At 49.5% G+C, this 27,844-nt stretch overlaps 1 protein-coding gene across 2 annotated transcripts in view; it reads right to left on the bottom strand.

The window, feature by feature from the left end:
• The window catches only part of LOXL2 (lysyl oxidase like 2), a 91,148-nt gene that overhangs the window by 38,596 nt on the left and 24,708 nt on the right, over positions 1-27,844 (bottom strand). For both annotated transcript variants that reach the window (XM_008979119.6, XM_078347221.1), the window contains exons 3-4: positions 19,901-20,076; positions 1,807-2,018 (exon numbers count right to left, since the gene is read on the bottom strand). In XM_008979119.6, coding sequence (XP_008977367.4) covers positions 1,807-2,018; positions 19,901-20,076 — 388 coding nt within the window. The remainder of the gene's footprint in view (positions 1-1,806; positions 2,019-19,900; positions 20,077-27,844) is intronic.

Here is a 27,844-nt window from a genome sequence, read left to right as displayed (position 1 = left end):
CCCACCTGCTGAAACTGGCCTGAGATCATCTCCTTAAAAGCTGAGAAGGACTCTGGACTGGCCAGGGTTGGGAGGTGCCTTCCAAATGCCATCTGAACAAGGCGTGTGCTGTGCAGCTCAGAACTGCAGCCAGGCTGGGGGCGCTAGCAGGGCCAGCCAGGTAGGAAGCCTGCCAGAGAAGGGGCTTGCTTTTCTTGGCTCCAATTGGTAAGAAAAGCTGAGAAGGTGTCACCAGGGAAGGAGTCAGGTGGGAGTTCCCCAAAGTATTCTGAGGACGGTGACTCCTGGTGCCAACAGGAAAGAAGGTCTGGGCCATGTCTGGGAGATGGAATCACCATCGAGGTTACCCTAGGGTGTTGTGTGCTCACCCCACTGGGCAGCTCTGTGGCTGCACTCATTTACCCACATGTGGGTCTGGGGGCTGGGGCCAAAGTACGGCCCACCCCATCCAGGCCAGGCTGGGCCAGGTCAGGGAGGGATATGCGGCCTGCCGGGCACTCCAGAGAGCTGGCGGGTAGAGCTGGGGCTTCAAGCTAGGTCTCCTGGAAGCCACGTCTTCTCTTCCTCTGATTTGGAAGGAAAGAGACAGTGCTGTGAGTCTGCACTCTCCACGAGTGTGGACCCTATAGCTGGATACAGAGGCCAGGCTGTGCATGAGGCTGGGATCTGCCCCTTCCTGGTTCTCTCACGTTTCTCCAGTTTCCTCAACTCTTAAACAGACCCGTTTCCCAGTGCTGTTGTGAGAATTAAGTGACTGAGAACAGTGCCTGGCATGTGGTAAGCCCTTAGTAAAGGGAAGCTAATGTTCCTATCATTATTAAGAGGAGGGAGGCTGGGAGCAGTGGCTCACGCCTGTAATCCCAGCACCTTGGGAGGCCAAGGCAGGCAGATCAAGAGGTCAGGAGTTTGTGACCGGCCTGACCAACATGCTAAAACCCTGTCTCTACTAAAAATATAAACATTAGCCGGGCGTGGTGGTGCGTGCCTATAATCCCAGCTACTTAGGAGGCTGAGGCAGGAGAATCACTTGACCCCGGGAGGCAGAGGTTGCAGTGAGCCGAGATTGCACCACTGCACTCCAGCCTGGGTGACAGAGCGAGATTCTGTCTCAAAAAAAAAAAAAAGGGGGAAAGAAGACCCCGTGATCCACCAAGTATACCCCAAGTAAACGCCAGGTTGTTGGGGTGCCGGAATCCTTCCACCGGACACCCGTTAAGTTAAATGACTCCAGGTTCTGTCCCTGCCTACTTCTTTCCCCCACTGGGAAATATGAACTTTAGCGACCATAACAGCACTGGCGGATTTAACCGGGATTGGATGAAGTGAGTGGCATTGGTCAGTTTCTCAATGACCAGCTGCAATTTTCAGATTTCTCAGAATCACCATTTGTGGAGGGCAAGTAAACATTTCTTCTTAACTTAATGTTGTCTCTGCAGGGCCTGGCAGGGGTATTGCCCTAGCTTAGCTCATGCAGTCCCTGAGCAGGCTGGTAGCACCCCAAGCTGGGGTTCTCCGGGCTAGGGATACCCTGTGCCTCACTTCTGCAATTCGCCATCCCTCAGGCTACTCTGGGGATTAGGGTCTATCTCCTGTAGACCTGTGAGTTCCTCAAGGGTTAGGATGCCACAGGGAACCCTTGAACTTGGCACCTGGCCCAGCAGAGGGGCTCTATGCAGGGTGCCTGCAAGGACACCCACTTGCCTGGCTGTGCCTGGCTAAGGAAAGGTCACTGCCAGGGTGGACTCCTTTAATCAGGTAGGCGGGGCAGGTACCCTCAAAGCCACCCCTTCCGTGCAGTCCTCTTACTTGTACACTTTGGTGTTGTACGTTCTCTCCCCAGGGAAGCCAAACATGCCGCAGACCACACGGGAATTCTTGGCCGTCCAGTGCTTGTCACAGATCTGCTTCCAGGTCTTGCCCTCCTTCACCTCCACGTAGCCCTCCATCACTGGGGTGCGCTTGCGGTAGGCTGAGAGGATGGCTCGGATCCGAATGTCCTCCACCTGGATATTCAGGCTCTGGGAAGGAGGAGGAGTGGAAGGAGAGGGTTACCCTTCTGGCCTCGCTGCAGAGACATCAGGCATTCAGTCCTTCTTTAGCGACTACAGGCCGGGCCTGCCACTGGCCTGCCTGTGCCCTTGGGCCCTGCAGTGAGCTCCAGGCACCCGGAGGAGCACATGGCCCAAGCTGCAGTTAGAGAGCGCTGTGCATGGGTGGTAGTGAGGCTGCAAGGACCCAACAGGGAGTGGGGCGACCTGGAGCAGTCAGAGAAGACTCAGAGACCCATGGGCTTCTCCCACATCTGAACCTAAGATCTTGGAGAGCACAGGGCAGCAGCCTCTTCCTGCACAGGCCTTGAAATAAATGCATGGGAGAGAAGGGTTCTTTGAATGCGGATTTCACATTTCGCTCCAAAGCACATGTGTATGTGCCTGTGAGTGTGTCTCTGTGTGTCTCCTTGATTAATCTTTCAGTAAAAGTTGAGTCTCAGATAGAGGAGCCCTAGATGTCCTGAAGCTGGTGGTGCCACCTTCGAGACTCCCTCATACCCCGGGGTGGGCATTCCTCTGTTCAAAAATTCTTAGAGAGGCCTGAGAGAAGGGGCAGGGCTTAGAGAGAAAGGAAGCAGAGATTCTGGCATTGAGCATCCTGTGTGCAGAGACCCACACCTGCTTGGCAGGGATCAGGGAGGTAGGGTTGGGGACAACTGTTTGGCCATAGTAAGGAAAGGAGAGACTGCAAATGCCTTGAGTCCCTTGGAGGGTCCCCTTCCCACACCCATCCCACCCATCTATCTGTGGAGTGAAGGACAGGGGCTGGGGTCAGGGTTGGAAAGATTCATTGGCAAGGTCCTTTGGGAGGAGGTGGAGGAGGGCTGGGGGGGCACAGGCGGGAGGAAGGTGCCTGTCTCCCTGCCACACAGGCATTCCTCCTCCCTTGACATGGAGCTGGAACACCTGCGTACCACCTACACCTGGGCCCTGGGGATCTGGCAGGAGAGGGAGCCTTGAGAGGCCAAGCTGGATGGGAGGAGCAGAGGTTCCTGGAGTTACAGTGGCACTTAACTGATGCCTTTCCAAGACCTGCCATAACAGGTTCCAAATACTATGGAAGCTCCCTCCTGAATCACATGGCCAGCCATCACCAGCTCTTGCTACAGTCCCCGACTGAGGGCCAGCACCACAGGGCTCTTTATTCTTTTAATTAATTAATTTATTGTTATTATTATTTGAGGCAGGGTCTTACTCTGTTGCCCAGGCTGGAGTGCAGGGGTGTGATCGTGGCTCACTGCAGTTTCATATCCCAGGCTCAAGCAATCCTCCCACTTCAGTCTCCCAAGTAGCTGGGAATACAGGTGTGCACCACCATGCCCAGCTAATTTAAAAATATATCTCAGAGATGAGGTATATGTTGCCTAAGCTGGTCTCAAACTCCTGGCCTCACGGGATCCCCCACCTCGGCCTCCCAAAGTGCTGGAATTACAGGTATGAGCCACTGCAGCCGGCTCCTAAAACACAGATTTAACCTTGTCCGTTGACTAGCTCTTTTTTGTCTATGTAATACCCTCATATTGAGTAAGAAGTTCTCAGGCATTCAGAACTGACTCCACCTATGCCTCCAGCCCCGTCACTGTCCCCAGCTTCCCAAGGATCGGCAGACCCATGAATTGCAGCGCATAACAGCAACAGCTACCACGGAGCAGTCAACAGGTGCCCAGCCCTGTGCGAAGTGCTTTCCTGGTGTTCTCCTACCTAACCCTCTGGAATGAGGTGCTTGATGGCTATTGCCATCCCATCTTAAAGACAAGAATACCAGCTGATTCCAGTCCCCTTGCCTGGACCGCCCTGAGGTGCAGTGGAACACACACACACACACTGAGTGGGCCAAAGAGCAGGAGGTATGGCTGGTCTGAGTAGGGCTGGAAGGCAGAAGGAACCCAGCACCCCAACTGCCCCAGCCCTGTCCAGCCAAGATGCAAATGAACCACCAAGTTGAAGAGAACCATTCTTGGGGTGCCCGGGGATTCACATCTCCTCACCATGGGCTTCAGGGTCCACAGCCAGGCCCGGCTCCAGGTCCTGCAGGGTGGTGGAAAGTATGTGGGCCTGGAGTGATGGCACTTGGCTCCGTTTCCTTTCCACCAGAGTGGAAGGAATGCTGCCAGTGGCAGGATTATACCCCAGCCTGGATCCTGGATCCTTTACAGCCCTCATTCAGGCCGCAGGACCCGTGCCACCAAGACACGTGGACAGGGGTGAGCCAAGAAAGGGCCTGAGGTCTAACTCAGCCCACGAACCGGCCGCCTTCTGTCTCTTCGCATCTCCGGAGGCCGGGCTGGAATTCCAGTGTGCAACTGTCATGCCCAGAAGGAAAGTTACTGCCTAGCATGAGGCCTGCGCTTCACGGGGCAGGCAGCCCGGGCTGACCTTCGGTTCACAGATCCTTTCCCTGAAGTGGGCAGCAGTGCAGGCTCGCAGCAGGGAAGGTGTGACCCCCAGCACCTGGCCGCCACAGGAGGAGGAAGAAGACCCGGCTGGAGGAGCTCAGCAGACCCCGCTGGAAAGAGCTATGCGGGCCTGAGGCCAGCACACACCAACCCAAACGCCAAGGGAGCTTTCGCTCATTCCTGCCATGATACCGGGCAGGTTCCTCTGCTAAATATGGCTGGCGGGGAGAGCCACGGGGCTCCACCACGAAAGCAATGCAGCCTGGAAAGAGAAAGGGCTAGCAGCAGGTCTCATCATCCTCATTCTTCCATCGACTCACTGCATACGTGTTTATGCATCTGTGTGTGCGTATGCATGGTGGTGTGTGCTTCATGGTCCGTGTGTATGCATGGTGGTAGAAAATGTGCTTGGTGATACATGCATGATGGTGTGTTTGTGAGTGCCGGTGTGTCCATGTGTCATGTGAGTCTGTGTGTGTGTCTCTGGGACTGTGTGTCTCTGTGTGCATGATGATGCATGACAGGGTTGCACGTGTATGCCTGTGAGTCGTGTGGTTCTCTGTCTACCCTCTCTGTATGTGTGTCTAAGTTACATGCGTCTCTGTATGTACAGAGTGTGCATTTGTTTGTGTGTCTTATGGTGGAGGAAATTCTGCGAGGATCTTGTTCCTTGCAAGGCCTTAGGAAAGCAGTCACGACATGCTTCATACTCATTCCTTCAAACTGGAATGTCTTCTCTTCGTCTCCCTCCAAAGAACCAAAGCCTCCCCAGTCTTTAAGGCTCAAACCCACCTTATTCATTCATTCAGTTAACAAAACGCAGTCTCTGCCCTCTCCGGGCCTAGCTGGGCTTCCTCCTTACACTGCAACCACAGCGCCCTGTCTCAGTTCTTAATGATGACAGCTATGGGCATCATTTATCAAACACCAATTTACTGCAGGCTAGGTTCTTTTTTATTTTTATTTAATTATTTATTTTTTGGAGAGGGAGTATTGCTCTGTCACCCAGGCTGGAGTGCAGTGGCATGATCTCAGCTCACTGCAACCTCCGCCTCCCAGGTTCAAGCGATTCTCCTGCCTCAGCCTCCTGATTAGCTGGGATTACAAGCAAGCACCACCATGCCTGGCTAATTTTTTGTATTTTTAGTAGAGACGGGGTTTCACCATGTTGGCCAAGCTGGTCTCGAACATCTGACCTCGCGATCCACCTACCTCGGCCTCCCAAAGTGCTGGGATTACAGGTGTGAGCCACGGCGTCTGGCCAACTGCAGGCTAGGTTCTATACAAAAAACTTTACATCCACTCCATTATGCATTCTCAAGGCAGCTTTCAAGATGGCTCCTGGTCCACCCATTTAGAGGTGAAAACATGAGAAATCTTGGCAAGCTTTTGCAAGTTATCCAACTTTACACAGCCAATAAATAGGCAAACAAGTATGCAAATTGAGTTCTGACTCCAAATCTGTGCTCCAGGCTCATAATGACCACTGGTCTCTGAGCAGTCCTCATCTCATGCCTGTGTCCGATCCACTGCCCGGTACTGAGGGTGACTCACCCAGGGCAGGGCCTGGGGCTCAGAATTCTGGGTGTCCCCTTCAGCCACCTGAAGGGTGCTGGTGCTATGCACAGTGGAAGCCCAGCACTCTACGTTGAGGAGCAGTGAGTCAGACCGGAGTGTGTACGTGAGGGGAGAGCCAGGCTCTGGGCATTCTTGCCTTTAGGCCAGTGGGAAGAGGCAGGGAAACCCTTTGGGGCACACATTTGGTGCTCACAGAGGCTTAGTGAGACCTCTCAGAAAACACGCGCACACACATCACCCATCACCTCTCTCAACTTCACTGCTGTGGAATACCTTCCATAACCACAAGTATTACGATATATTCTCCCCAGGAGTTCAGCCCCAAAAGTGAAGAGAAAGTTTGAAATATTAAAATATACACACGTTTTTTTTCTTTTTTAAATGAAAGGCTCTCTAGGCTTGTGAGTTTAAAATTCAGCCGCAAATCCCAGAAGCTGGTCAAGTACCCTGCACATATTAAAATTCAAAGTAAAACCTGATGCTGTCCCTCTTGCCAGAGACAACAGTGCACTCAGGCCTCCAAACAGCTTCCCTCCAAGGGAGACACAGAAACCCTGGGATGTGTGGTCCTCAGAGCTCATTACATCTTCCAGCAGGGCCTGACTCTGGAAGTGATTTGCACCCGCTACCAGAAGTAAAAACTAAGGCACAGCCAGGCAAGGGACTTGTGACTTCAGCCAGAGAGGGAGGGAGCTCTGGGCTCTGACTCTCAGGTTTATGCCTGAATGACATTTAACATTTGCAGCATCTGTCCATGACTTGTAAATTCCAGAATGCGAGAGTCAGGGGCTGCTGCCAATGAGGAAAAATCACCCATTTTGAAAGTCTAGCTGGAAGTTGCATCAGAGAAAGGTACAAGGAGAAGCAAAGCAAGCCAGCCAGCCTACATGAATCCACGTCACAGCTGCTCTAAACTCTCAGCACCAGGCAGGTTGGCAAGGCCAGGTCTTAGCTCAGTGGTCCTTCTCCTTCCCACTGTTCTAGAAGTCGTAATTTAGTATCAGCCCAGACTTTCTGGGCTGAGAAGTCATCCTGGGGGTGAGAGGACCATGTTGGGAAAACATAACATCATGCCAACATCTCAATGAGAATCTCCGACTGTCCACTCTAGCCAGCCTCTGCCCACCTTGCATGCAGCCTCCCACAACCACCAGCAAGTTATGGAGCCTGCAGCTTTCCTACTTTGACTATTTAAAAACAAAACCGGGCTGGACATGGTGCCTCACACCTCTAATCCCAGCACTTTGGGAGGCTGAGGTGGACGGATCACCATGTCAGGAGTTCAAGACCAGCCTGGCCAATATGGTGAAACCCCATCTCTACTAAAAATACAAAAAAATCAGCCAGGCATGGTGGCACATGCCTGTAATTCCAACTACTTGGGAGACTGAGGTAGGAGGATTGCTTGAACCTGGAAGGCGGAGGATACAAGGAGCTGAGATCGCACCACTGCACTCCAGCCTGGGCAACAGAGCAAGACTCTGTCTCAAAACCAACCAACCAACCAACCCACCAACCCGGGCCGGACGTGGTGACTCACGCCTCTAATCCCAGCACTTTGGGAGGCTAAGGTAGGAGGATCACTTGAGGTCAGGATTTCAAGACCAGCCAGGCCAAGTTGGTGAGAACCCATCTCTACTAAAAAAAAAAAAATACAAAAAATAGCTGGGCGTGGTGGTGCACACCTGTAATCCCAGCTACTCAAGAGGCTGAGGCAGGAGAACTGCTTGAATCTGGGAGATAGAGGCTGTGGTAAGCTGAGATGGTGCCACTGCACTCCAGACTACCCAACAGAGCAAGACTCTGTCTCAAAATAAATAAATAAATAAATAGGCTGGGCACAGTGGCTCATACCTATAATCCCGGCACCTGGCGAGACTAACGCAGGCAGATCATTGGAGGTCAGGAGTTCGAGACCAGCCTGACCAACATGGTGAAACCCCGCCTCAACTAAAAATACAAAAAAATTAGCCAGGTGTGGTGGTGGGTGCCCATAGTTCCAGCTACTCAGGAGGCTGAGGCAGGAGAATTCCTTGAACCCGGGAGGCGGAGTTTGCAGTGAGCCGAGGTCACGCCACTGTATTCTAGCCTGGGCGACAGACCGAGACTCCATCTCAAAAAACAAACAAACAAATAAATAATAAAATAAATAAAACAGGCTGGTGTGGTGGCTCACACCTGTGATATCCTCATGCTTTAAGAAGCTGAGGCAGGAAGATGGCTTGAGGCCAGGAGTACAAGACCAACATAGGCGACAGAATGAAACCTCATTTCTTCAAAAAAAAAAGTTAAAAAATTAGGGTGGCACATGCCCATAGTCCTACCTTCCAGGAGGCTGAGGTGGGAGGATCACATGAGCCTAGGAGTTTGAGGCTGCAGTGAACTAGGATTGTGCCACTGGACTCCAGCCTAAGTGAGAGAGCGAGAATTTCTCTCTAAAAAACAAAACAGCGGCTTCCCAGATACAGACCCACATCCCAGTTGCCTGCCTGATACCCTACTCAGCACCTCCACCCAAACACATCCAAGATGGCTCAGCTCTTCCTCTTTTCACTGAGCCTTGAGGGATGCTCCTGCCTCCAGCTTTGCAGACCCTCTCTCTTCCTCACTCACACGGCCATTCAGCCCTAGCAAGACCTTCTCTGCCCTTCTATCAGCTTGCCCTTCCCTCTCCCAATTCCCAGTCACCTGTGCAAGGAGAATGCGTGGGAGCATCAGAACAGTGTGACAATTCTGTCATCTGACCTAGGCCCATACTGTCTCCACACCTCTGGTTTCTTCTCCCATCCAGTCAGTCTCTTTGACCACAGAGCATTCAAGATCTTCCTGGTGGCCTGCCTGCCTTAGGCCCATCCCACACCCTGCCATTCTCTGTCCCTTCTTTCTACCTATCAGAATCCTGCCAATCATCAGGAAAATGTTATTCATCCATTCAAAAATATTTGCCCAGTGCTACCAAGTCCTAAGTACTGTGTGAGACCTTGAAAGGACAGACAGGCATGGTCCTTGCTGTCATGAGGTCCCTAATCTAGAGGAGGAAAGGCGGCACCAGCATCTCCGTGAATCCTCCTCTCCTGCCCCCAGCTATCACCCCCACAGGCTTGATTTCCTCTTTATTCCTCCAGCACTGGCGTTCTGACGACTCATTGGGTTACTGGCTTATTCTGACTATCTTGTACTAGTATTTACTTTTCCACATGCTTTTGCCACTCAATTGGACTGTGAATCCCGTAAGGGCAAAACTCTGCCTTATTCATTTTTGTATTACCCACACAGTAAGAATTTATTACTGGTTCCTTCCAGCCATGTTTGAGGACCCACTATAGTCAGACACATAATGGGCCCTCAAACATGGTTGGAAGGAACCAGTAATGATTTCTTCAAAATCCAACAACAGGAGTTTAGCTTAGCTAGACATACAGAGTGCCGAGTCCAACATTTTAATAAAGACTCTTTTCATTCTTTGTTTAATGCAAAATAAACAGCTAGGCAGTCCTCACCTTCGTAACATAAGCAGGACTTGTGTGGCTTATGGATAGACGAGAACATGTAAGCTTTGTCCAGTCATTCTTTTGTCACCTGAGCTCTCTAACACCTGTTCCCCTTTTCCCTTAAGATCTGAAACTAATAAATAGTTGCTGAACTGAATTAAAAGCCATTCTGATCCACAGCACACAGTCAGTTGGCTTGGCTAAGGGGGTACTATCTGTATACAGTATAAGGCATGCAATATTCGGAGAGTCTGACTATGTTATAATTATCCCCTTTCAATGATCCAATCAGAAACTCTTAGTTTAAGAAGGTGCTGAGGGCCAGGCACAGTGGCTCATGCCTGTAGTCCCAGCACTTTGGGAGGCCGAGGCAGGCGGATCACCTAAGGTCAGGAGTTTTAAACCAGCCTGGCCAATATGGGGAAACCCCGTCTCTACCAAAGATTAAAAAATGAGCCGGGAATAGTGGTGCGTGCCTGTAATCCCAGCTACTCGGGAGGCTGAGGCAGGAGAACTGCTTGAACCCAGGAAGCGGGGGTTGCAGTGAGCCAAGATGGCACAGTTGCACTCCAGCCTGGATGACAAGAGTGAAACTTGGTCTCAAAAAAAAAAAAGCTGCTGGTAACATTCTCCAGCCTGTGACTTCCAGATGGAAGAAAAGGAGAGAGAAAAGGCATTTCAACAATTTCTGTTCATTGGCTCTAGGTGATGAAGGCCACTGCGGCAGCATGGGGTGGCCTGGAGAGCTGAGGTCAGGCTGACGCCACCAAAGAAAAGAGCCGGTGGTCTGTCGTGCCCTTCCTCCTATAAATCAAGAGCTTTGCAACACTGCTGGAAAGGTGAATGCTCTCTGTTTCATTTTCCAAGCAGGCAGCCACTTGGGTAGGTAACAGAGGCTGCTTCTTTGGAGAATGGGCAAACCCTACTGTTGGCAGAAAGCCGGCGGGACACCTGTTCCAACAAGCAGCCCCTGTGACCCAAGCAGTTCCTCCTGTCCTGGTCAGGCCTTACTGCCCACCACACACCCTGGTGGGGAATCTGATGCTTCTCTTCACAGCAATCATCACCATGGTAACACAGTCACAATGCGTGAGACTGTTTCTCTACTGCTAGATGGAAGGCTCAGGGTGGGCAAGATGGTCTGTTCCATCACTCCCTTTATCTTCATGCCTAGCGTAGGGTCTGGTGCTGAATTGAAATATACCGGGCGCATGAATGAACATATCCTTAGCAAAAGCCTCCTGGAGATGAGGTGGGGGGATTCCTTGACACGGACACCCAGCATGGCTGAGGTGACTCAAATAAGCCACTTAAGCTCATTGCAGAACCAGGCTGACGGCTGCCCACTCCGCCCTAGTCATGTCACCAGCCCTCCCTGCAGAGTGGGGCTGCCCACACTGGAAAGGAGGGGCTTTCTCCAGCCCAGATCAAGCCCCCACTTCCTCAGGGGCAACTTTCCCACAGGTTTCCTCATTCACCTCTCTTCTCCAAACTGCCATGCAACTGAGCACCCAAACACACTCTCCAAAGTTCAAGTATATTCTGTTCATTTATTTACTTCATCTAAAACAAATTGTAAGGCTACTTATTCATGTGCAATCTAGTAAATAAACATAAGGTTGTGTATGGGTTTATTTCATCTCACAAATAGTTATAAAGGTATTTATACTTTTAAAGCATCTGCAACACCCAGGCCGGAAACCAAGTTCCCATCTGTTATCCACATATACACCCTTTTGCATTTCAGATTTTCAGTTGGAAAAACAGGTCACCTTAGAACCACTTGCCTCGTGTGTCCCTGTGGTAGCTGGCAAGCCTAGGCGACATATAGGCTCTTAGTAAATAGAATCGTGGAATGTGAGGGCTGGACAGGATCTTTTTTTTCTTTTAACGGAGTCTTGCTCTGTCGCCCAGGCTGGAATACAGTGGTGCGATCTTGGCTCACTGCAACCTCCACCTCCCAGGTTCAGGCAACTCTCGAGTAGCTGGGACTATAGGCGTGTGCCACCACACCCAGGTAGTTTTTTTGTATTTTTAGTGGAGACAGGGTTCTCACCATGTTAGCCAGGCTGGTCTCGAACTCCTGACCTCAAGTGATCTACTCACCTTGGCCTCCCAAAGTGCTGGGATTACAGGTGTAAGCCACCTTGCCCAGCCCTGGATGGGATCTTACATAACCTCTTGCCCAAGCTCCCTGTGAGGTACGAGAGACAAAACCCAGGAGAGCTACATCTGATTGTCCAGCCAGACAGTTCAGCAAGACCGAGGGTTCAGGCTGTGACCTTCACCACGGCTTCTTCCGCCCTTGCTGAAAAGTCTGGCACAAACTACCCGCTTGCTACCATTTCTCTTCCTCCTACAGAGAGGACATCCGGCTACACTGGGACCATCTGGAAATGGGGTCTATATTTAGGCTTGGAGAAACCACTACCTTCTAAACTGCACAGAGGTGAAAACAGGCCCCCTTGTTTCCCAAAACCACCCAGTGCAACCTCTCTGGTGGGAACCAGGGGAGGGATGAGATTCCTGGCTGGAAAGGGCTCAGAATTTTCAGAAATCCTTCTAGAGACCTTTCCCTTTTAGGCTGAAGCCCTCCACCCTCTGCTGCCCCCAGACAGATAAAGCTGCCACTGGGAAGGCAATGCTGAAACATTTGGCAGCTGGCTGTGACTAATAAAAACCTGGACCCAAGGAATTTAAAAAATTCACAGCAGTCTCAGCCTCTGTGGTTAAGATGAGAAGAAAGGGCTTTTTCAGGTCTCAGCGTCCTTCCCAAAGAACACGAGAGAGAGCAGAGAATGGGGGACAAGGTTCTCCCGTAGGGTGGAAACAAATGGCTTTCTCCTCATTCTGTCCTCATCACCCCTCTGTTGGCCCCTCAAGACCTCTGGGGCTACCCACTTTTACAAAGGGGAAACTGAGGCTCAAAGGTCATTCAGGGGATAGGCAACACCTAAATCTCACAGCCTGGGGATTTCCAATCAGTTCTGGCAGTGGAATTGCTTTTTGCAAAAGAGCCTTTAGAACATGGGTAAGGGCTGGGCACAGCTGCTGATGCCTGTAATCCCAGCACTTTGAGAGGTCAAGTTGGGCGGATCACCTGAGGTCAGGAGTTCAAGACTAGCCTGACCAAGATGGAGAAACCCCATCTCTACTAAAAATGCAAAAGTAGCTGGGCGTGGTGGTGCACACCTGTAACCCCAGCTACTCGGGAGGCTGAGGCAGGAGAATTGCTTGAACCTGGGAGGCAGAGGTTTTGGTGAGCAGAGATCACACCACTGCACTCCAGTCTGGGCAGTAAGAGTGAAATTCTGTCTCAAAAAAAAAGATGGGCAAGGAAGAAGGTAGGGTGGGGAAAAGAAAGGAGAAAAGACCAGGATGTTCCCTGATCTAACAACACACAGCCCAGCCACGAAGCTTCCTGAGCACATGACCCGGCCACGTGCAGAGCAGCCAGGGAGCAGAGGTTTACTCAGCAGGGCATCTGGATTTGTCATCTCTCCTTATCTAATGCTTTTTCCAACCGGTCTACCCGCCACAGGCGGAAACAAAGCCTCTCGATTTAAGAGGCTCTGAAATCCTGGGAGGTTTGGCTGAGGCTCTGTTTGCCAGATTTAAAAGAGATCTGCTCACTTGGAGCCAAGATTATTTGACATTTGCGTATTTGTTCCTACTTACCTCCTTTTAAGAAAGTTTTGAGGACTGACCTAAAACTCATTTCCTTTATATCCAGACAAACTTCTGTTTGACAGGACAGTGTCCAGGGACCCAGGAAGGGTCAGTCACTCTGGACATACAGCTGTGAGCTCCAGTCTCCACTGGGACTCGGCCTTCAATTCTGGAGTCCAAAACTGAGAATATACGAGATACGACGGTACAGCCTGTGTCAGAGAAGGGGAAAACTGAGAACCTGCCTGGTTGATTTCCTGGATAAAATGAACCGAGGCTGGTGATTCAGTGGAAGGACTAACCCAGAACAGCACTTCTGAGTCTGCAAAGCACTTTTACCGCAATCATCTGATTTTGTTCCCCTACAGAATATTTAAAACTACCTTGTAAATAATGAATGCACACTACGTCTTTCTGATGGAGAAACCACTGCCACTGGACTACAGACCGTCGCAGCTGAAAGGGATTGAATTCAACTTGCTGGACACTACCCAGCTGAAGTGAACCCTTGCCCAGTTGTTCTGGATGCTGGTCAAAAGGCAGCTTAGGGTACGAACCTATGAACTTTCCCTTGGTGGGGTCATTTATATGAAGAAGGTGTGATTTTTTTCCTCCTCCAGAGGGGAATTCACAAACTATCAGGAGCCCCCAAGGATTCTCCAAGCAGCTGTAGGAGTCCAGAGAAGCACAGTTAGCTCATTAAGTGAAATTCCATCAGCCAGGCTGCAGGGCTTAGTGACTCATGCCTCTGGCATTCCAGAGGAGGATGAACTTGGTCTAGACTGATGCAGTTTTCTTCCACTCTCTGCTCTGGGAATTCCAGTGCACTCTGGAGGAAGCTTGGGCTGTGAGGGTCATCTGTAATTATCTGTGCTCTATCCCCAATCTCCAGGGGTTAATGAGGCTGAATGTTACAGAGCCCAGCCCACACCCTTGCAGAGTAGCCGTGGGAAGGGACGTGGATGCCCTCATCACATTCATTAGCCCAGTGGTCTACAACTGGGGTCACAAGACATGAGAAAACATTCACTGACATTTTGTTCTCGGCCACTTTTGAATTCACCCTTTCCAAACCGGGGGAAGTCGAGGGAGGGCTTTAACTCTCACACTTTGATATGAAGAGTGAAAAGTCTGCACCTGATTTCAAGGTCAAAGCCATTAGGGGCTGGAGAAAAGACAGAGAGACCCCCAAGCACACAATACACCCGCTGGCTGGCAGGCACGCCCCCTCACTCTGTGTTCTCACATACACGTGATGCCTGTGTGCACTGTCAGTATCCAGCTGGTAGGCTATGTGGGGTGAGTGCATTTTCCCAGACACTGCGTAACAAGGGTCTTAAAACTTGGCAATCACTTAATCCCACGTACTTCCCCATGTAGGCATCTGAGCACAATATTCCTGGCAAGAGGTTGTCCAGTTCATGCTTGAATTCCTCCTCTACTGACAAGGAGCTCACCTAACTCAGGGTACGGCTGTCTACTGCAGGAATTCCACTGAGCTGAGATCTATTTCCCATCACACTCCCCTTCGCCTTGGCTCTGGAAGTTGGAATATATTCTTCTTTTTTTTTGAAACAGAGCTTCACTCTTGTTGCCCAGGCACCATCTCGGCTCACTGCAACCTCCACCTCCTGGGTTCAACCTCAGCCTCCCAAGTAGCTGGGATTACAGGTGCCCGCCATCACGCCTAGCTAATTTTGTATTTTTAGTAGAGATGGGGGTTTCACCATGTTAGCCAGGCTGGTCTTGAACTCCTGACCTCACATGATTTGCCTGCCTAGGCCTTCTGTAGTGCTGGGATTACAGGTGTGAGCCATGGTGCCTGGTCGGGAGCTGGAATATATTCTAAACATTCTTCTGCATGGTAGTAGTTCAAGTATTTGAAAACCATCTCTCCCTGTATCTCTTCTCTTGATAACTTCAGTTCCTTGTGATAATGTTTCCGGATTTGCCCCCATCCTGTTGGCCTCTCCTCTGATGGACATCTGGATCCAGAACTGAACCCTGCAGTCAGTGATTGGTCCAAAAGGCAAAGAGCTTAGGGAACTAATTCTTCTATCAGTAAAGCAGTTGATATTCACTTTTTTTTTTTTTAGCAGCCCTGTCACACTCTTGGCTGATACTGAGCTTTCAGTCAACCACTGCCCCCTCAGAGATTTGTTCTTTTATTTCTTTGAGACAGGGTCTCACTCTGTCACATAGGCTGGAGTGCAGTACTCACTGTAACCTCCACCTCTCAGAGTCAATCAATGCTCCCCGCTCAGCCTCTCAGGTAGCTGGGACCACAGGCACGTGCCACCATGCCAGGTTAACTTTTTTAATTTGGTAGAGACATGGTCTCGCCATATTACCCAGTCTGGTCTCAAACTCCTGGGCTCAAGCAATCTGTCCACCTCTGTCTCCCAAAGTACTAGGATTACAGGTGTCAGCCACCACACCAGGCCTTTAAAAAAAAACCAAAATCAATGATGTTTTAGTTACTTCCCTTAAAGTCTGCACTCCTGTGGCTGTGCTTTTCTTCATGAACTTGGATACAGGCCCTTCTACTCATCCCTAACATGTTACAGGTTGGGCCTATTATTTCAACCTACAGCAGTTTTTCTCAAAGTTCACTCCGTAATTTTATACTCTAACAATCTCTCCTAGTTTTGTCCCATAGATTTTATCAGTATGCCTTTTAATTGCCACAAACATTCCTGACACATGATGGGGAGGCCGGAGCAGAGCCCTAGGGCTCACCATCAGAGACCATCCACTCTGTTTATAAACAAATTAGTCAGCAGTTAACCCTGGGTATCATTAGTCAGTGTGTTCATGACTTCACCCAAATGCATGTCTACCAAAGCTGCGTCTCTTCTTCTTGTCCACAAAAATTTAATAGAGGGCATTTCTTCAGCTGAGAGGAACGATCCTATGACTTCAGCTACTGACATAGGCTGTTCCAGGAGGTATTTTGGAGAAACGTCTCAGCATCCCACAAATATCCCACGTAGGTGGTCTAGATGGTTCTCCACTCACCAGGCCAGCACTGCCAGTAAGCACGAGCCTCAGCCACAAAGCCTGGGATACAAGAATCTTCTGGCAACTCACAGAGGTTCTCCCCAGACATCCTGAGATGCAGGCCCTTTCATGACCTACTTTCAGCGGGTACCAAAGGGAAGTTGCAGGGAACTGATCATCAATGAAAGTTCCCTCAGTCTCTGTGGCTAGGCCAGAAAGCTCCTCTCTGGCTCCTGGTCACTAGCCTGATCTGTCTGACAGCAAGAGGAAGCCCTTCTAGGAAAATGCAGAGCATGGAAGGCTGTGGATGTCACCTGGCCCTTTAAGCCAGACATCTCCACAGGCTGCCGGCTCTGGGTTTCTGGAGATTCGACAGGGCCCATCTCCTTGCCTTGGAAGGACCCCCAGCTTCCCCCAGCTTCCTCCAAGGTACACATCTTGTCTTGCAGGGACGTCTTGCAGGGACAGAGTGAACTTTCATTGATGATCAGTCCCCTGCAACTTCTTCCCTTCGGTACCCGCTGAAAGTAGGTCATGGAAAAGCCTAGACCTCAGGGTGTCTAGGGAGAACCTCTGTGAGCTGGACTAAGGTTCTAAGGGCTGGAGGACAAGGGCCGTGTTTTCTTTCCCTACTGGTGCCCCAAACCAGCAGGTACCTAACAAATGCCCAGAATAAAGGCAGGGGCTAAGCTTTCCCAAGAAAGTCCTAACATTATTTTTTTTTGTCTTTTCTATGCTTATTCCATTCCATGAAGGTTCTGCTTTTGCTATGATCCATTTTACTTCTTCCTGGAAATGCTAAGCATTGGAACTGGCACTCAGTAGGTGTTCAACAAACATTTATCTAATGACGTGCCACTCAGAGTCCTTTTTCCAAAATCATTTTTTTTTGTAATGGTAAACAAGCCTTCTCATGTCCTCCATACAAAACTCACTGATGTTTTGGCCTGTCTTCCTTTTTTATTCAAACCATCAATGACTTTCTTATGCCAAGAAGGTGGGTCTTCACTGGACACTCCAAGTGGATTACCCTGAGGTTCTAGGTTGAACAGAGGCCCATCCAAGATGTTACGAATCAGCTCATGGTCCTAGTAGGCAGGGCAAGCTGTGAAGAAATGACTTGCGTCCATGTGCTTCTCACTGCTGTTGAGTTTAATGTTTCAACCTGGGAGATTCTCCACTTAAGGAGTAACAATTTCTGGTTTGCATTTCTGGGGAGAAGAAAATTTGGGAGGTGGAGACGTTGTTACCATTAGGTAGTAGAATTTATCAACTGGATACAATGATGAATAAGATAGAGCCCCTGCCCTCTGGGAGCTTCCAATCTCATGGGAGAGATAAGACACATTTAAGTGGGGTTAATTATTGTCCATGAGGTTATAAGGAATGGAGATGGAAAATTTTGTAAAACTGGGTTGGACAAGCCCATCCTTGAGATCATCAACTTCATGGGAAAGAAAGCGAAGCTGTTGGCCGGGCATGGTGGCTCACACCTCTAATTCCAGCACTTTGGGAGGCTGAGGTGAGCCGATCACGAAGTCAGGAGTTCAAGATCAGCCTGACCAACATGGTGAAACCCCATCTTTACTAACAATACAAAAATCAGCTGGGCATGGTGGTGCGTGCCTGTAACCTCAGCTACTCCGAAGGCTGAGGCAGGAGAATAGCTTGAATCCGGGAGGCGGAGGTTGCGGTGAGCCAAGATTGCCATCACACTCCAGTCTGGGTGGCAAAGTGAGACTCTGTCTCAAAAAAAAAAAAAAAAAAAAGAGAGAAAGCAAAGCTGTCATCAGTGACCAGAAGACGAAGACTGAAGAAAGTACATCAACTCCATCACAATCTCTCTATTTATCTCGAATAAAATAGCAGCATTTGCAAGGTGTCGACCAGCAGTCTCCTCCTTGCAGCTGAGAGGAGCCTGGAAATCCTTTTCCATGCTATAATGTAGGCTTGGACAAATTCCTAGCACACTTGGGAACATATATGGAGAGAGAAGGACTGTGTGAGTCATGACAATAAAGACCACAGTCCTAGAGAACTTCCTCTGGGGCCCAAATAGGGCAATCTCATCACCTTTCTTCTGCATTAGTGCTGGGGTCAACTGGAGGCTGAAGCACAGCGAAGGCTCCTTGGCCTGGATTTGGGGCAGATCCCACAATCCCTTGGGGGTGATGTCCAACATGCTCCTTGAGGAAAGGAGTGTTAGCTACCAACTCCTCCTGTCCTAAGCCCCACAAATGTTGCCCATAAGAGTAATGTAGGCCAGGTGTGGTAACTCACACCTGTAATCCCAGCACTCTGGCAGGCCAAGCCAGGCGGATCACCTGAGACGGGGAGTTCGAGACCAGCCTGATCAACATGGAGAAACCCTAACTTTGTGAAAAATACAAAAATTAGCTGGGCATGGTGATGCACTCCTGTAATCCCAGCTACTCAGGAGGCTGAGGCAGGAGAATCACTTGAACCCAGGAAGCAGAGGTTGCAATGAGCTGAGATCGCACCATTGCACTCCAGCCTGGGCAACAAGAGTAAAACTCCATCTCAAAAAAGAAAAAAGAGTAATGTAATAAGTGTGTGTTAATTTAATTGTTTGGGTAAAGAATTCGCTGGAAAGCTAACCCTGAAATTTAGCCATAAATGTAGAAAGGTTATAAGCCCTGTTGACTATTTTCAAAAGCTGAAATAGTCATTCTGGCAACATCAGAATCATTTGGGGCCGCTTAAAGAAAAATAACCTGGTCCCATAGCAGGAGATTCTCAGTCAGCAGGTCAGGGGGGAGGCCCCAGTACCTGCATTTGTGAAGTGATTCCAATCCTGAGCTACATTGGCCAGCGGTAGCCGGCTTCCAAGACGGCCCCAGCCATCCTACCCTGTGCCACCCCTTGTGCAATCTCCTCCCACAGTCTACCAGGGCTAGTCCGTGTGATCCACGGAATGCAGCAGAAAACATGGCGTATCACTTCCAAGATTAGGTTATGAAACATGACTTCCATGTTGTGCTTTCTCTCACTCTCCTTTGCCTCATTCACTCTGAAGGAAGACAACTACCATGTCCCGAGGCCACTCAGGCAGCCTATGGAGGGGCCACATAGACACAAACAGAGGGCTGCAGTCTACAGCTAGCAAGAAACCACAGCCTGCCAACAACCATAGGACCTTGCATGGGAGGGGACCTTCCAGACCCCATTGACAGCCTGAATGCAACACCATGAGACGCCCTGAGCAGAATCAAGTAGCTAAGCCGCTCCTCAATTCCTGATTCTCAGAAACTGGGTGAGATATAAAGACTCATTGTTTTAAGCTGCAAAATCTGGGGGCAATTTGTTATGCAGCAACTGATAACGAATACATTTTCCCACCCAAAGGGCAAGCTCCTGAACATGGCACAGCAGGTGTTTCATGCCCATCTTTCCAGCTTTAGTTCACTCTACTCCCAGATGCATTCCACCTGAGATCACGCTCTGCTTATCCCAGCCCAACCTTCACACCTCTGTGCCTCTGCCCAGCCTGTTCCTTGTGCCCTGAATGCCTTTCCCCATGGATGGGATTCCCTTCTCCAGAAATCCTTCCCTCAACTGCCCTCGCATCTAATCCCATTGGGTTACGTAACTCCTTCTGCTCACACACACTTCGTAAAATCAATACGGAAAAAGCAAGTTGCATGGAGGAGGAATACTGTTTGCGTGACGCGGACATCAAGAGCACATGACTTGCCTCTATCTGGTTGATCAACGAATTGTCAAATTTGAACCCAGGAATCCTTTTGTCACTGCACACCACACCGACGTCCTCTGTGTGTTTGCAGTCGGTGACGCCCCAGCCATTGGAGGAGCACGCTGCAAGTGTCGCCTCCTTGCCTGTACAGTGGAGATTGTCCAACCAGATGGGCCCTGAAGGAGGCAGAGGAGAGAAACCAAGCGCTGCATCAATGCCGGTCTGAGACTTTGTGGGGCAACAGTGTCTTATATGGAAAGAGAATTTTTCTCTAATTTTGGCAGCTGTGTGTGGCCATCACTTAATTTTTATTATCTTACGATACTATACACAGCTCTAGACCACCTGGATCCCCATACCACAGGAAGCAGCTGATGTGATCTGGGGATGTGGCGGGTTAACATGATTAGGATGGAAGTTAGATTTAAGCCCAGAAGTCGCACGGGATAGAGGAAAGAGTGGGGCTTGGGGTACCAAGCTGGGTTTGAGTTCTCGTTCAGCCACTTGGCTGTAGGATCTTGGTCAAGGGCCCTTTCGCTTGTCAGTAAAGCAGAGCTAACAATGACACTTCAGCTGCACAGCTGCCTGCAGATGAGAGACACTATGAAGCACGTGCCTAGTTCACTGCTGGCCACGGTAGCTGAAAAATAGTGATGATGATAAAGATGATGATGACGTTTTAGTGACACTGATTATAGCACTAGACAGTCTCACCTTCTATCTGTAGCAGAGGCTGAACTCAGACCCCTCAGGGAAAAACTAAACTCTCTTGCCACTTTAGGTATAAGGTTTTTTTTTTTTGTTAGACGGAGTCTTGCTCTGTCGCCAGACTGGAGTGCAGTGGTGCAACCTCAGATCACTGCAACCTCCACCTCTGGGATTCAAGTAATTCCCCTGCCTCAGCCTCCCAAGTAGTTGGGACTACAGGCATGCACCACCACACCCGGCTCATCTTCGTATTTTTAGTAGGGGATTTCACCATGTTGGCCAGGATAGACTCAATCTCCTGACCTCATGATCCGCCCACCTCAGCCTCCCAAAGTGCTGGGATTACAGGTGTGAGCCACTGCGCCCAGCCTGGTTTGAGGTTTTTAAGACATTTTCACGTGTAGCATCTCCTTGGTCTTCCTATACCAAGGGGATGAGGTGACATGATTATCCCACTGCCCCTTGGGCCCAGAAGCCTGGGCTGTGACTTCCTGTCCAGTGCTCTTCTCACTTCCCAATGTTTCCCATAACTGACTCAGAGACAGCACAGCCAGACTGGCCCACAGAGCCACCTCCTCATTATGTTCCAGAGGCTGCCATGGGACTGTGCTTACCTTTTTTTTTCTTTTTAACCTCACATGCACTAAGTAGAGAATTCAGTGTGCAAAGTGCCAGAGGATGAACCACAGTGAAACACCACCTCACACCCTTAGGATGGTCACTATCAAAAAGAGAAAATGGCAGTGCTGGCGAGTATGTGGAAATTAGAACCCAAGCACACTGTTGACGGGAATGCAAAATGGTGCAGCTGCTATAGAAAGCAGCATGGTGAGCCAGGCGTGGTGGCTCATGCCTGTAATCCCAGCACTTTTGGGAAACCAAGGTAGGTGGATAACCCGAGGTCAGGAGTTCGAGACCAACCTGACCAACATGCTAAAACTCTGTCTGTACTGAAAGTACAAAAATTAGTGTGGTGGTGTATGCCTGTAATCCCTGCTACTCAGGAGGCTGAGGCAAGAGAATCACTTGAACCCAGGAGGCGGAGGTTGTAGTGAGCTGAGATCACACTACTGCACTTCAGCCGTGGACCTCATCTCACTCTGGCTGGGTGACAAAGTGAGATGAAATGAAGGAAAGGAAAGGGAAGGAGAGAAGGGGGAAGAGGAAGGAGGGGGGAGGGGGAGAGGGGAGGGGGGAGGGGGAGAGGGGAGGGAGGAGGGGGTAGAGGAGAGGGGAGAGGGGAGAGTTTCCTTAAAAAATTAAAAATAAAAAATTACCATATGATCCAGCAAAAGAATTGAAAACAGAGTTCCTAAGATATTAGCACTCCTTTATTTATAACAGCACTATTCAAAATAGCCAAGAGGTGGAAGCCACACAAGTGTCCATTAACAAAATGTGGCCTATCCATACAATGGAATATTAGCCTTCAAAAGGAAGAAAAACGCTGAAACCTGCTGCAATATGGAGGATTCATACAGACATTATGCTGAGTGAAATAAGCCAGTCCCCAAAGACAAATCTTATAGGGGGTATTTAGAGGAGTCAAATGGACTGAAACAGAAAGTAGAACGGTGGCTGCCAGGGCCTGGCATGAGAAGGAAGTGAGGAGAGTTGTTTAATCGGTACGGAGTTTCAGTTTTGCAAGATGGAGAAGTCCTGGAGATGACGGTGACGATGGCTGCACCACGATGCGGACGTACGTAACACTACCGAACTGCACACTGGAAAATGTCGGCCGGGTGTGGGGGCTCACACCTGCAATTCCAGCACTCTCGGGGGCAGAGCCAGGCGGATCACAAGGTTAGAAGATCGAGCACATCATGGCCAACATGGTGAAACCCCATCTCTACTGAAAATACAAAAAATTAGCTGGGCGAGGTGTTGTGCACCTGTAGTCCCAGCTACTTGGGAGGCTGAGGCAGGAGAATCGCTCGAACCCAGGAGGCGGAGGTTGCAGTGAAGCCAATATCACTGCACTCTAGCCTGGGTGACAGCACGAGACTCTGTCTCAAAAAAAAAAAAAAAAAAAAAAAAAAACCTTTCAAGGCTGGGCTGGGCGTAGTAGTTCATGTCTGTAATCTCAACATTTTGGGAGGCCAAGGTGGGAGGATCACTTGAGCTCAGGAGTTTGAGGCCAGCCTGGATAACATAGTGAGACCTCATCACTACTAAAAACCAAAACATTTAGCTGGGCATGGTGGTACATGCCTGTAGTCCCAACTATTCAGGAGGCCGAGGTGGGAGAATTGCTTGAGCCCAGAAGGCTGAGGCCGCAGTGAGCTGTGATTGTGCCATTGCACTCCAGCCTGGGTGACCGTGAGACCCTTTCTTCGAAGAAAAAATAGTTAAAGTGGCAAATTTTATGTGTTGCATGTTTTGCCCCAATTAAAAATAAAAATTTTATGAAGTGCTAGAGGGTTTTCAAATAGTGATTTTTAAAAGTGCCACTGAAAAATGAAAGAAAACAAAACTAAACCTTTCATTTTTCTCACAGCTCCTTTTAGGAGTCCACAGAGCAGCAGCCAGAGACAAACAAACCCGAGTTCAAGGTCCATCTGCCACATACTGGGCCACTGTACAATGTGGTCAGTGGCTTCAAGGCCTGCTTCACATTTCTAGAGCCAAAATAATGATGCTGAGCAAACAGGTTGCCATGGAGACTTGATGAGGTAACGTATGTGCCTGGTACACTTTCAACCTCCCTTTCCCCTTCCTTCTTCCAGTCAGTCTGAAAAGCAATGAATTCTACTGCTTCCATGATGCAAGAGAAAAACAAATAAAAACATTCCCATTGGAGAGATTAGAAAACCAAGGAGAGAAACAGAGGCTCTTCAAGGTCGAGAAGGACCCTGGGACCAGTTTCCTGACAGACAGGACTGAAACGAGAGCACTTCAGATCCATTGTGGAGAACAAAGGGCTTATTGAAAACATCTGGGCTGAGGTTTTCCAACTGGCTTCTCAATTTGGCCTGGTTTCCAAGCAGTTTAGCTCCACTGAAACATACACTCCCTAATCAATTGCTGTCTCAACAACAAACCCATGTTTGTCTTGCCAAGTACTAGCAACGGAAAAGACCCCTCCACGTTCTAAGCGGAGCATTCTGTTGCAGAGCTGTCCAAGTGTCAGAGATGGTGAAAAGCAGTGGCACCCTATTCTGTCTGCAGTGAGAGGAACCCCTCTCGCCAAGGACCTGGAAATCGACCAGTGCATCATCAAAGGAACTGAGAAGAGCTGCAAACCAGAGACCCTACGGAGTCTGCCCCAAAGAGCTTCTCTCTTATGAACCTTCCAAAGATCCCCAACAATCTTCCATGGACCCCTTCCTCATATGCTTGGTCAGTTTCTACTTAGAAGGCGGATATGTTAATTTGCACTTAGCCCAAGAAAGTATCGCCATGCATGGTATACTCGTTTGGCCTCATTTCATGACAACACTTTTCACGTTGGTTTTTTTGAGACAGTGTCTCACTCTGTTGCCCAGGATGGAGTGCAGTGGTGCAATCAACGCTCACTGAAACCTCCACCTCCCAGGTTCAAGTGATTCTCCCACCTCAGCCTTCCAAGTACTGGGACCACAGGCGCATGCCACCACGACCGGCTAATTTTTGTACTGTTTTGGTAGAGACAGAGCTTCACCATGTTAGCCAGGCTGATCTCGAACTCCTGACCTCAAGTGATCCACCTGCCTCAGCCTCCCGAAGTGCTGGGATTACAGGCATAAACCACTGAACAGGGCCTCTCTTTTTTCTTTCTCTATATACTTAGTGCTCATTAACTAGACTACTCTGACTCCAGTGCAACCAGCTTCTGGGTCAGCCTTCTGGAAAGCAAGGTGGTTCTAGGCACAGTCCAGATGCCTCCTCAGAGCTGCCAAGAGAGCCGTGTCTTTGGGACGCAGATGAGAGTCAACGCTTTGGACACAAGAAAGCCATTCAATCAGAAGCCAAATTCTATCTCTTTTCCTTCCAATGCCTCTCCCGATGAAAGAAGAGATATATACACAAGTTAACAGATCATTAGGAAGATAAAAATCATAAATGAAATGCAGTTGGAATGCGAGAGCCCAGGGTAATGGAAATTATTCAAGTTAGAATCTGTGGGGTCGAGACCAGGTGCACTGGGTCAGCCTGCAATCCCAGCACTTTGAGAGGCTGGGAGTTTGGGAGGCTGGGTGGTCAGATCACTTGAGGCCAGGAGTTTGAGACCGGCCTGGCCAACATGGCAAAACCCTGTCTCTACTAAAAATACAAAAAAAAAAAAAAAAAAAAAATCAGCTGGGCCTGGTTGCACACACCTATAATCCCAGCTACTTGGGAGGCTGAGATGGGAGGATCACGTGAACCCAGGAGGCAGAGATTGCAGTGAGCTGAGATTCCACCACTGTACTCCAGCCTCGGTGATAAAGCAAGACTCTGTCTCAAAAAAAAAAAAAAAGAAAAGGAAAGAAAAATATCTGTGTGGTCACAAGGTGGTTATCGCTGGCTTCATCACTCTGGTCTAAAGAATAAGGGATGTGAATGGGGAATAGGCTCAGCCTCCTGATTTGGAAGACGGGAAGGAGAGCAACCACCTTAGCTTCTGCTTGCTATACCCTGACCAGCGGCTGGGAAACAACACAGTTGCTCCCTCCAGAACTCCCTAAAAGGGCCCATGGTTTGCCTGAGCTCAGAGATGCTTTAGGAGAACCATCTGTGGACAGGCCAGGCTGGAAAACCCAGGATGTCCCTGGTGCCCTCCCTGGTTGCATTATTTTTAGCCTAAACTCCAGGGGAGCTTGAGGAATCCTGGAGGCGCAGCCTTATCCGCAGAGTCTGACCTGCACGTTGAGCCCCTCCGGAGCAAGCCCTGGGCGTTGGCCATGTTCTGTGTTCACTACACCTAGAACTGTTCCTGCCAACTGTTTTTCCTATTCTGCCAAATCACAATGAATCGATCAGCTAATATTCACTGAGTGCCCACCATGTACCCCGGGATAAAGATCTGGGTTGATGCTGGTGAAATTCAAATACACTTGGATGTACAAGGTCTCTCGTGTCATACACCAAGGACCACCTCACAGAAGCAGCTTAACTTGTGAAGCCTGGAACACGGACAGTCTTCTTTGCTTTTCTAAGCATCTGTTTCTTCCTGTCCTCTCTTGGACATGATTTCTTTTACAATCCTTGCTGGCTTCCATGTCCACCCAGATGACCTTTGCAGTGCTCCCGGTCTCTTCATTAATACTCCTTTCTCAGGGCCTGTCCTCCATCCTGCTCCAGCTGCTCCCCTATGGTCAAAGCCTAGGTCTCTCATTAGCAGAGACTGCACCCTTTCATCTCCATTGCACTCCTCCTGCTCTGCACCCATAGCTCCTTCCATCTTTTAGTAAACTTCTCGTATCTCCATCTGAACAGAGACCCACAATCCATTATCACAGCAGCTATGCACAATCCAACTTCTCCATGTATTACCACCCTCCTTACCCAGCACAGTCTCCACGGACCCTGATTTTAACTGTTCCCTTTCCTATTCCCTTCACTCCTTGGAACTTTTCACTCTTCATCATGCTTGGATGGCCAAGTCCCACCTTGGTAAAAACCTGCCCCTACTACCCCATGCCTGCTCCTGACAGGGAAAAACCACAACCCCCTTGACTGAGGACAGGTAAGTTTGAAATTTACGTTGAAATAAAATTGTCACTGGAAAAACACCTAGTCATTGGAAACCATACTGACCAATCAGTATGGCTGGTCACTTACTGTGCCCCTTGTTAAAAATAATGAGCACGGGAAAGCCTGGAACAGAAAATATGAATCTGAGGTTACCCTGGATTGCTCCGCCAGCCAGATAAACAGAGATGTAGAAATATCAGACATTTGTCTAAAGAAAACAGGAAGTGGGCTCTAAAGCCTGGCATTTGCTAACTTCACTGCTGTGGCTCTCATCGCTGCTAGGGAGCCCAGAGTGTCTACCCTATGCTGTCTCCTGAGTGAGTCACTGCAACAGGAAATGTTCATTTGCCTGGAGGTGAGATGTGTATAAGAGGGGAGTTCCTTTCTCCTTTAAATACTAGAATAACGGAAATAAAAATTTGGAAGGAAGAATAACAGTTATCAATTTCGATGACTCCAAAACCTGTCACTTTGCAAGTTTCCAAAAGTGACAGAATCCTGGGCTCCAGCCCAGACCTTTTAAACCAGTTTATGGGGGGCTGAGGTCTCCGATATTCCGTATTTGGAGCTCCCTTGGGCGATTCTTATGCAATCAGCATGGCATTAACGCTTTAGTCCAGGACAGGAGTGTGGGCATCTCTGTTTAAGTCCAGTAGCCAGACCTGTGCTGAGCCTGGGTTGCCGCTCACCCCAAGGGGTCGGGGGTGGGAGCTTCCTGTGCCTGGCTGACCCAGAGATGGGAAGCTCTTAGCGCCTGGAAAATTTTTTAAGAAGAAACAATGCCCTTCACTCTTACATCTTTCCCATGTGGGAACATACACTGCCAGGGTTTCAGGATTTCTTAGAGAGCCCAACTTCCAGATGGGGAAAAACGAGGCTGGAGAAGGTATGTGTCTTCCTACAAAGTGTGGTGTCAGAGGTCGGCAGAGACTCATTTCTAGGTTCAGGACTTCAAACTTGTCCTGCCGCAAAGCTTTTTTTTTAGACGGAGTTTCGCTCTTGTTACCCAGGCTGGAGTGCAATGGCGCGATCTCGGCTCACCGCAACCTCCGCCTCCTGGGTTCAGGCAATTCTCCTGCCTCAGTCTCCTGAGTAGCTGGGATTACAGGCACGTGCCACCATGCCCAGTTAATTTTTGTATTTTTAGTAGAGACGGGGTTTCACCATGTTGACCAGGATGGTCTCAATCTCTTGACCTCGTGATTCACCTGCTTCGGCCTCCCAAAGTGCTGGGATTACAGGCGTGAGCCACCGTGCCCGGTCTGCCGCAAAGCTCTTAAAAGAATCTTATTTTCTTTTGAGACAGAGTCTAACTCTGTCACCCGGGCTGGACTTCAGTGCTGTGATCTTGGCTCACTGCAGCCTCCACCTCCCGGGTTCAAGCAATTCTTGTGCCTCAGCCTCCTGAGTGGCTGGGATTACAGAGGCTGGCCACCAAGCCCAGCTAATTTCTGTATTTTTAGTAGAGACAGGGTTTCATCATATTGGCCAGGATGGTCTCGAATTCCTGACCTCAAGTCATCAGCCCGCCTTGGCCTCCCAAAGTGCTGGGATTATAGGCGTGAGCCACTGTGCCTGTAA

The sequence above is a fragment of the Callithrix jacchus genome, chromosome 13 (genome assembly GCF_049354715.1).
Source record: "Callithrix jacchus isolate 240 chromosome 13, calJac240_pri, whole genome shotgun sequence".
Taxonomy (NCBI): domain Eukaryota; kingdom Metazoa; phylum Chordata; class Mammalia; order Primates; family Cebidae; genus Callithrix; species Callithrix jacchus.
Note: the sequence above shows the minus strand (reverse complement) of the source record. Positions and strands in the feature narration are given on the sequence as shown.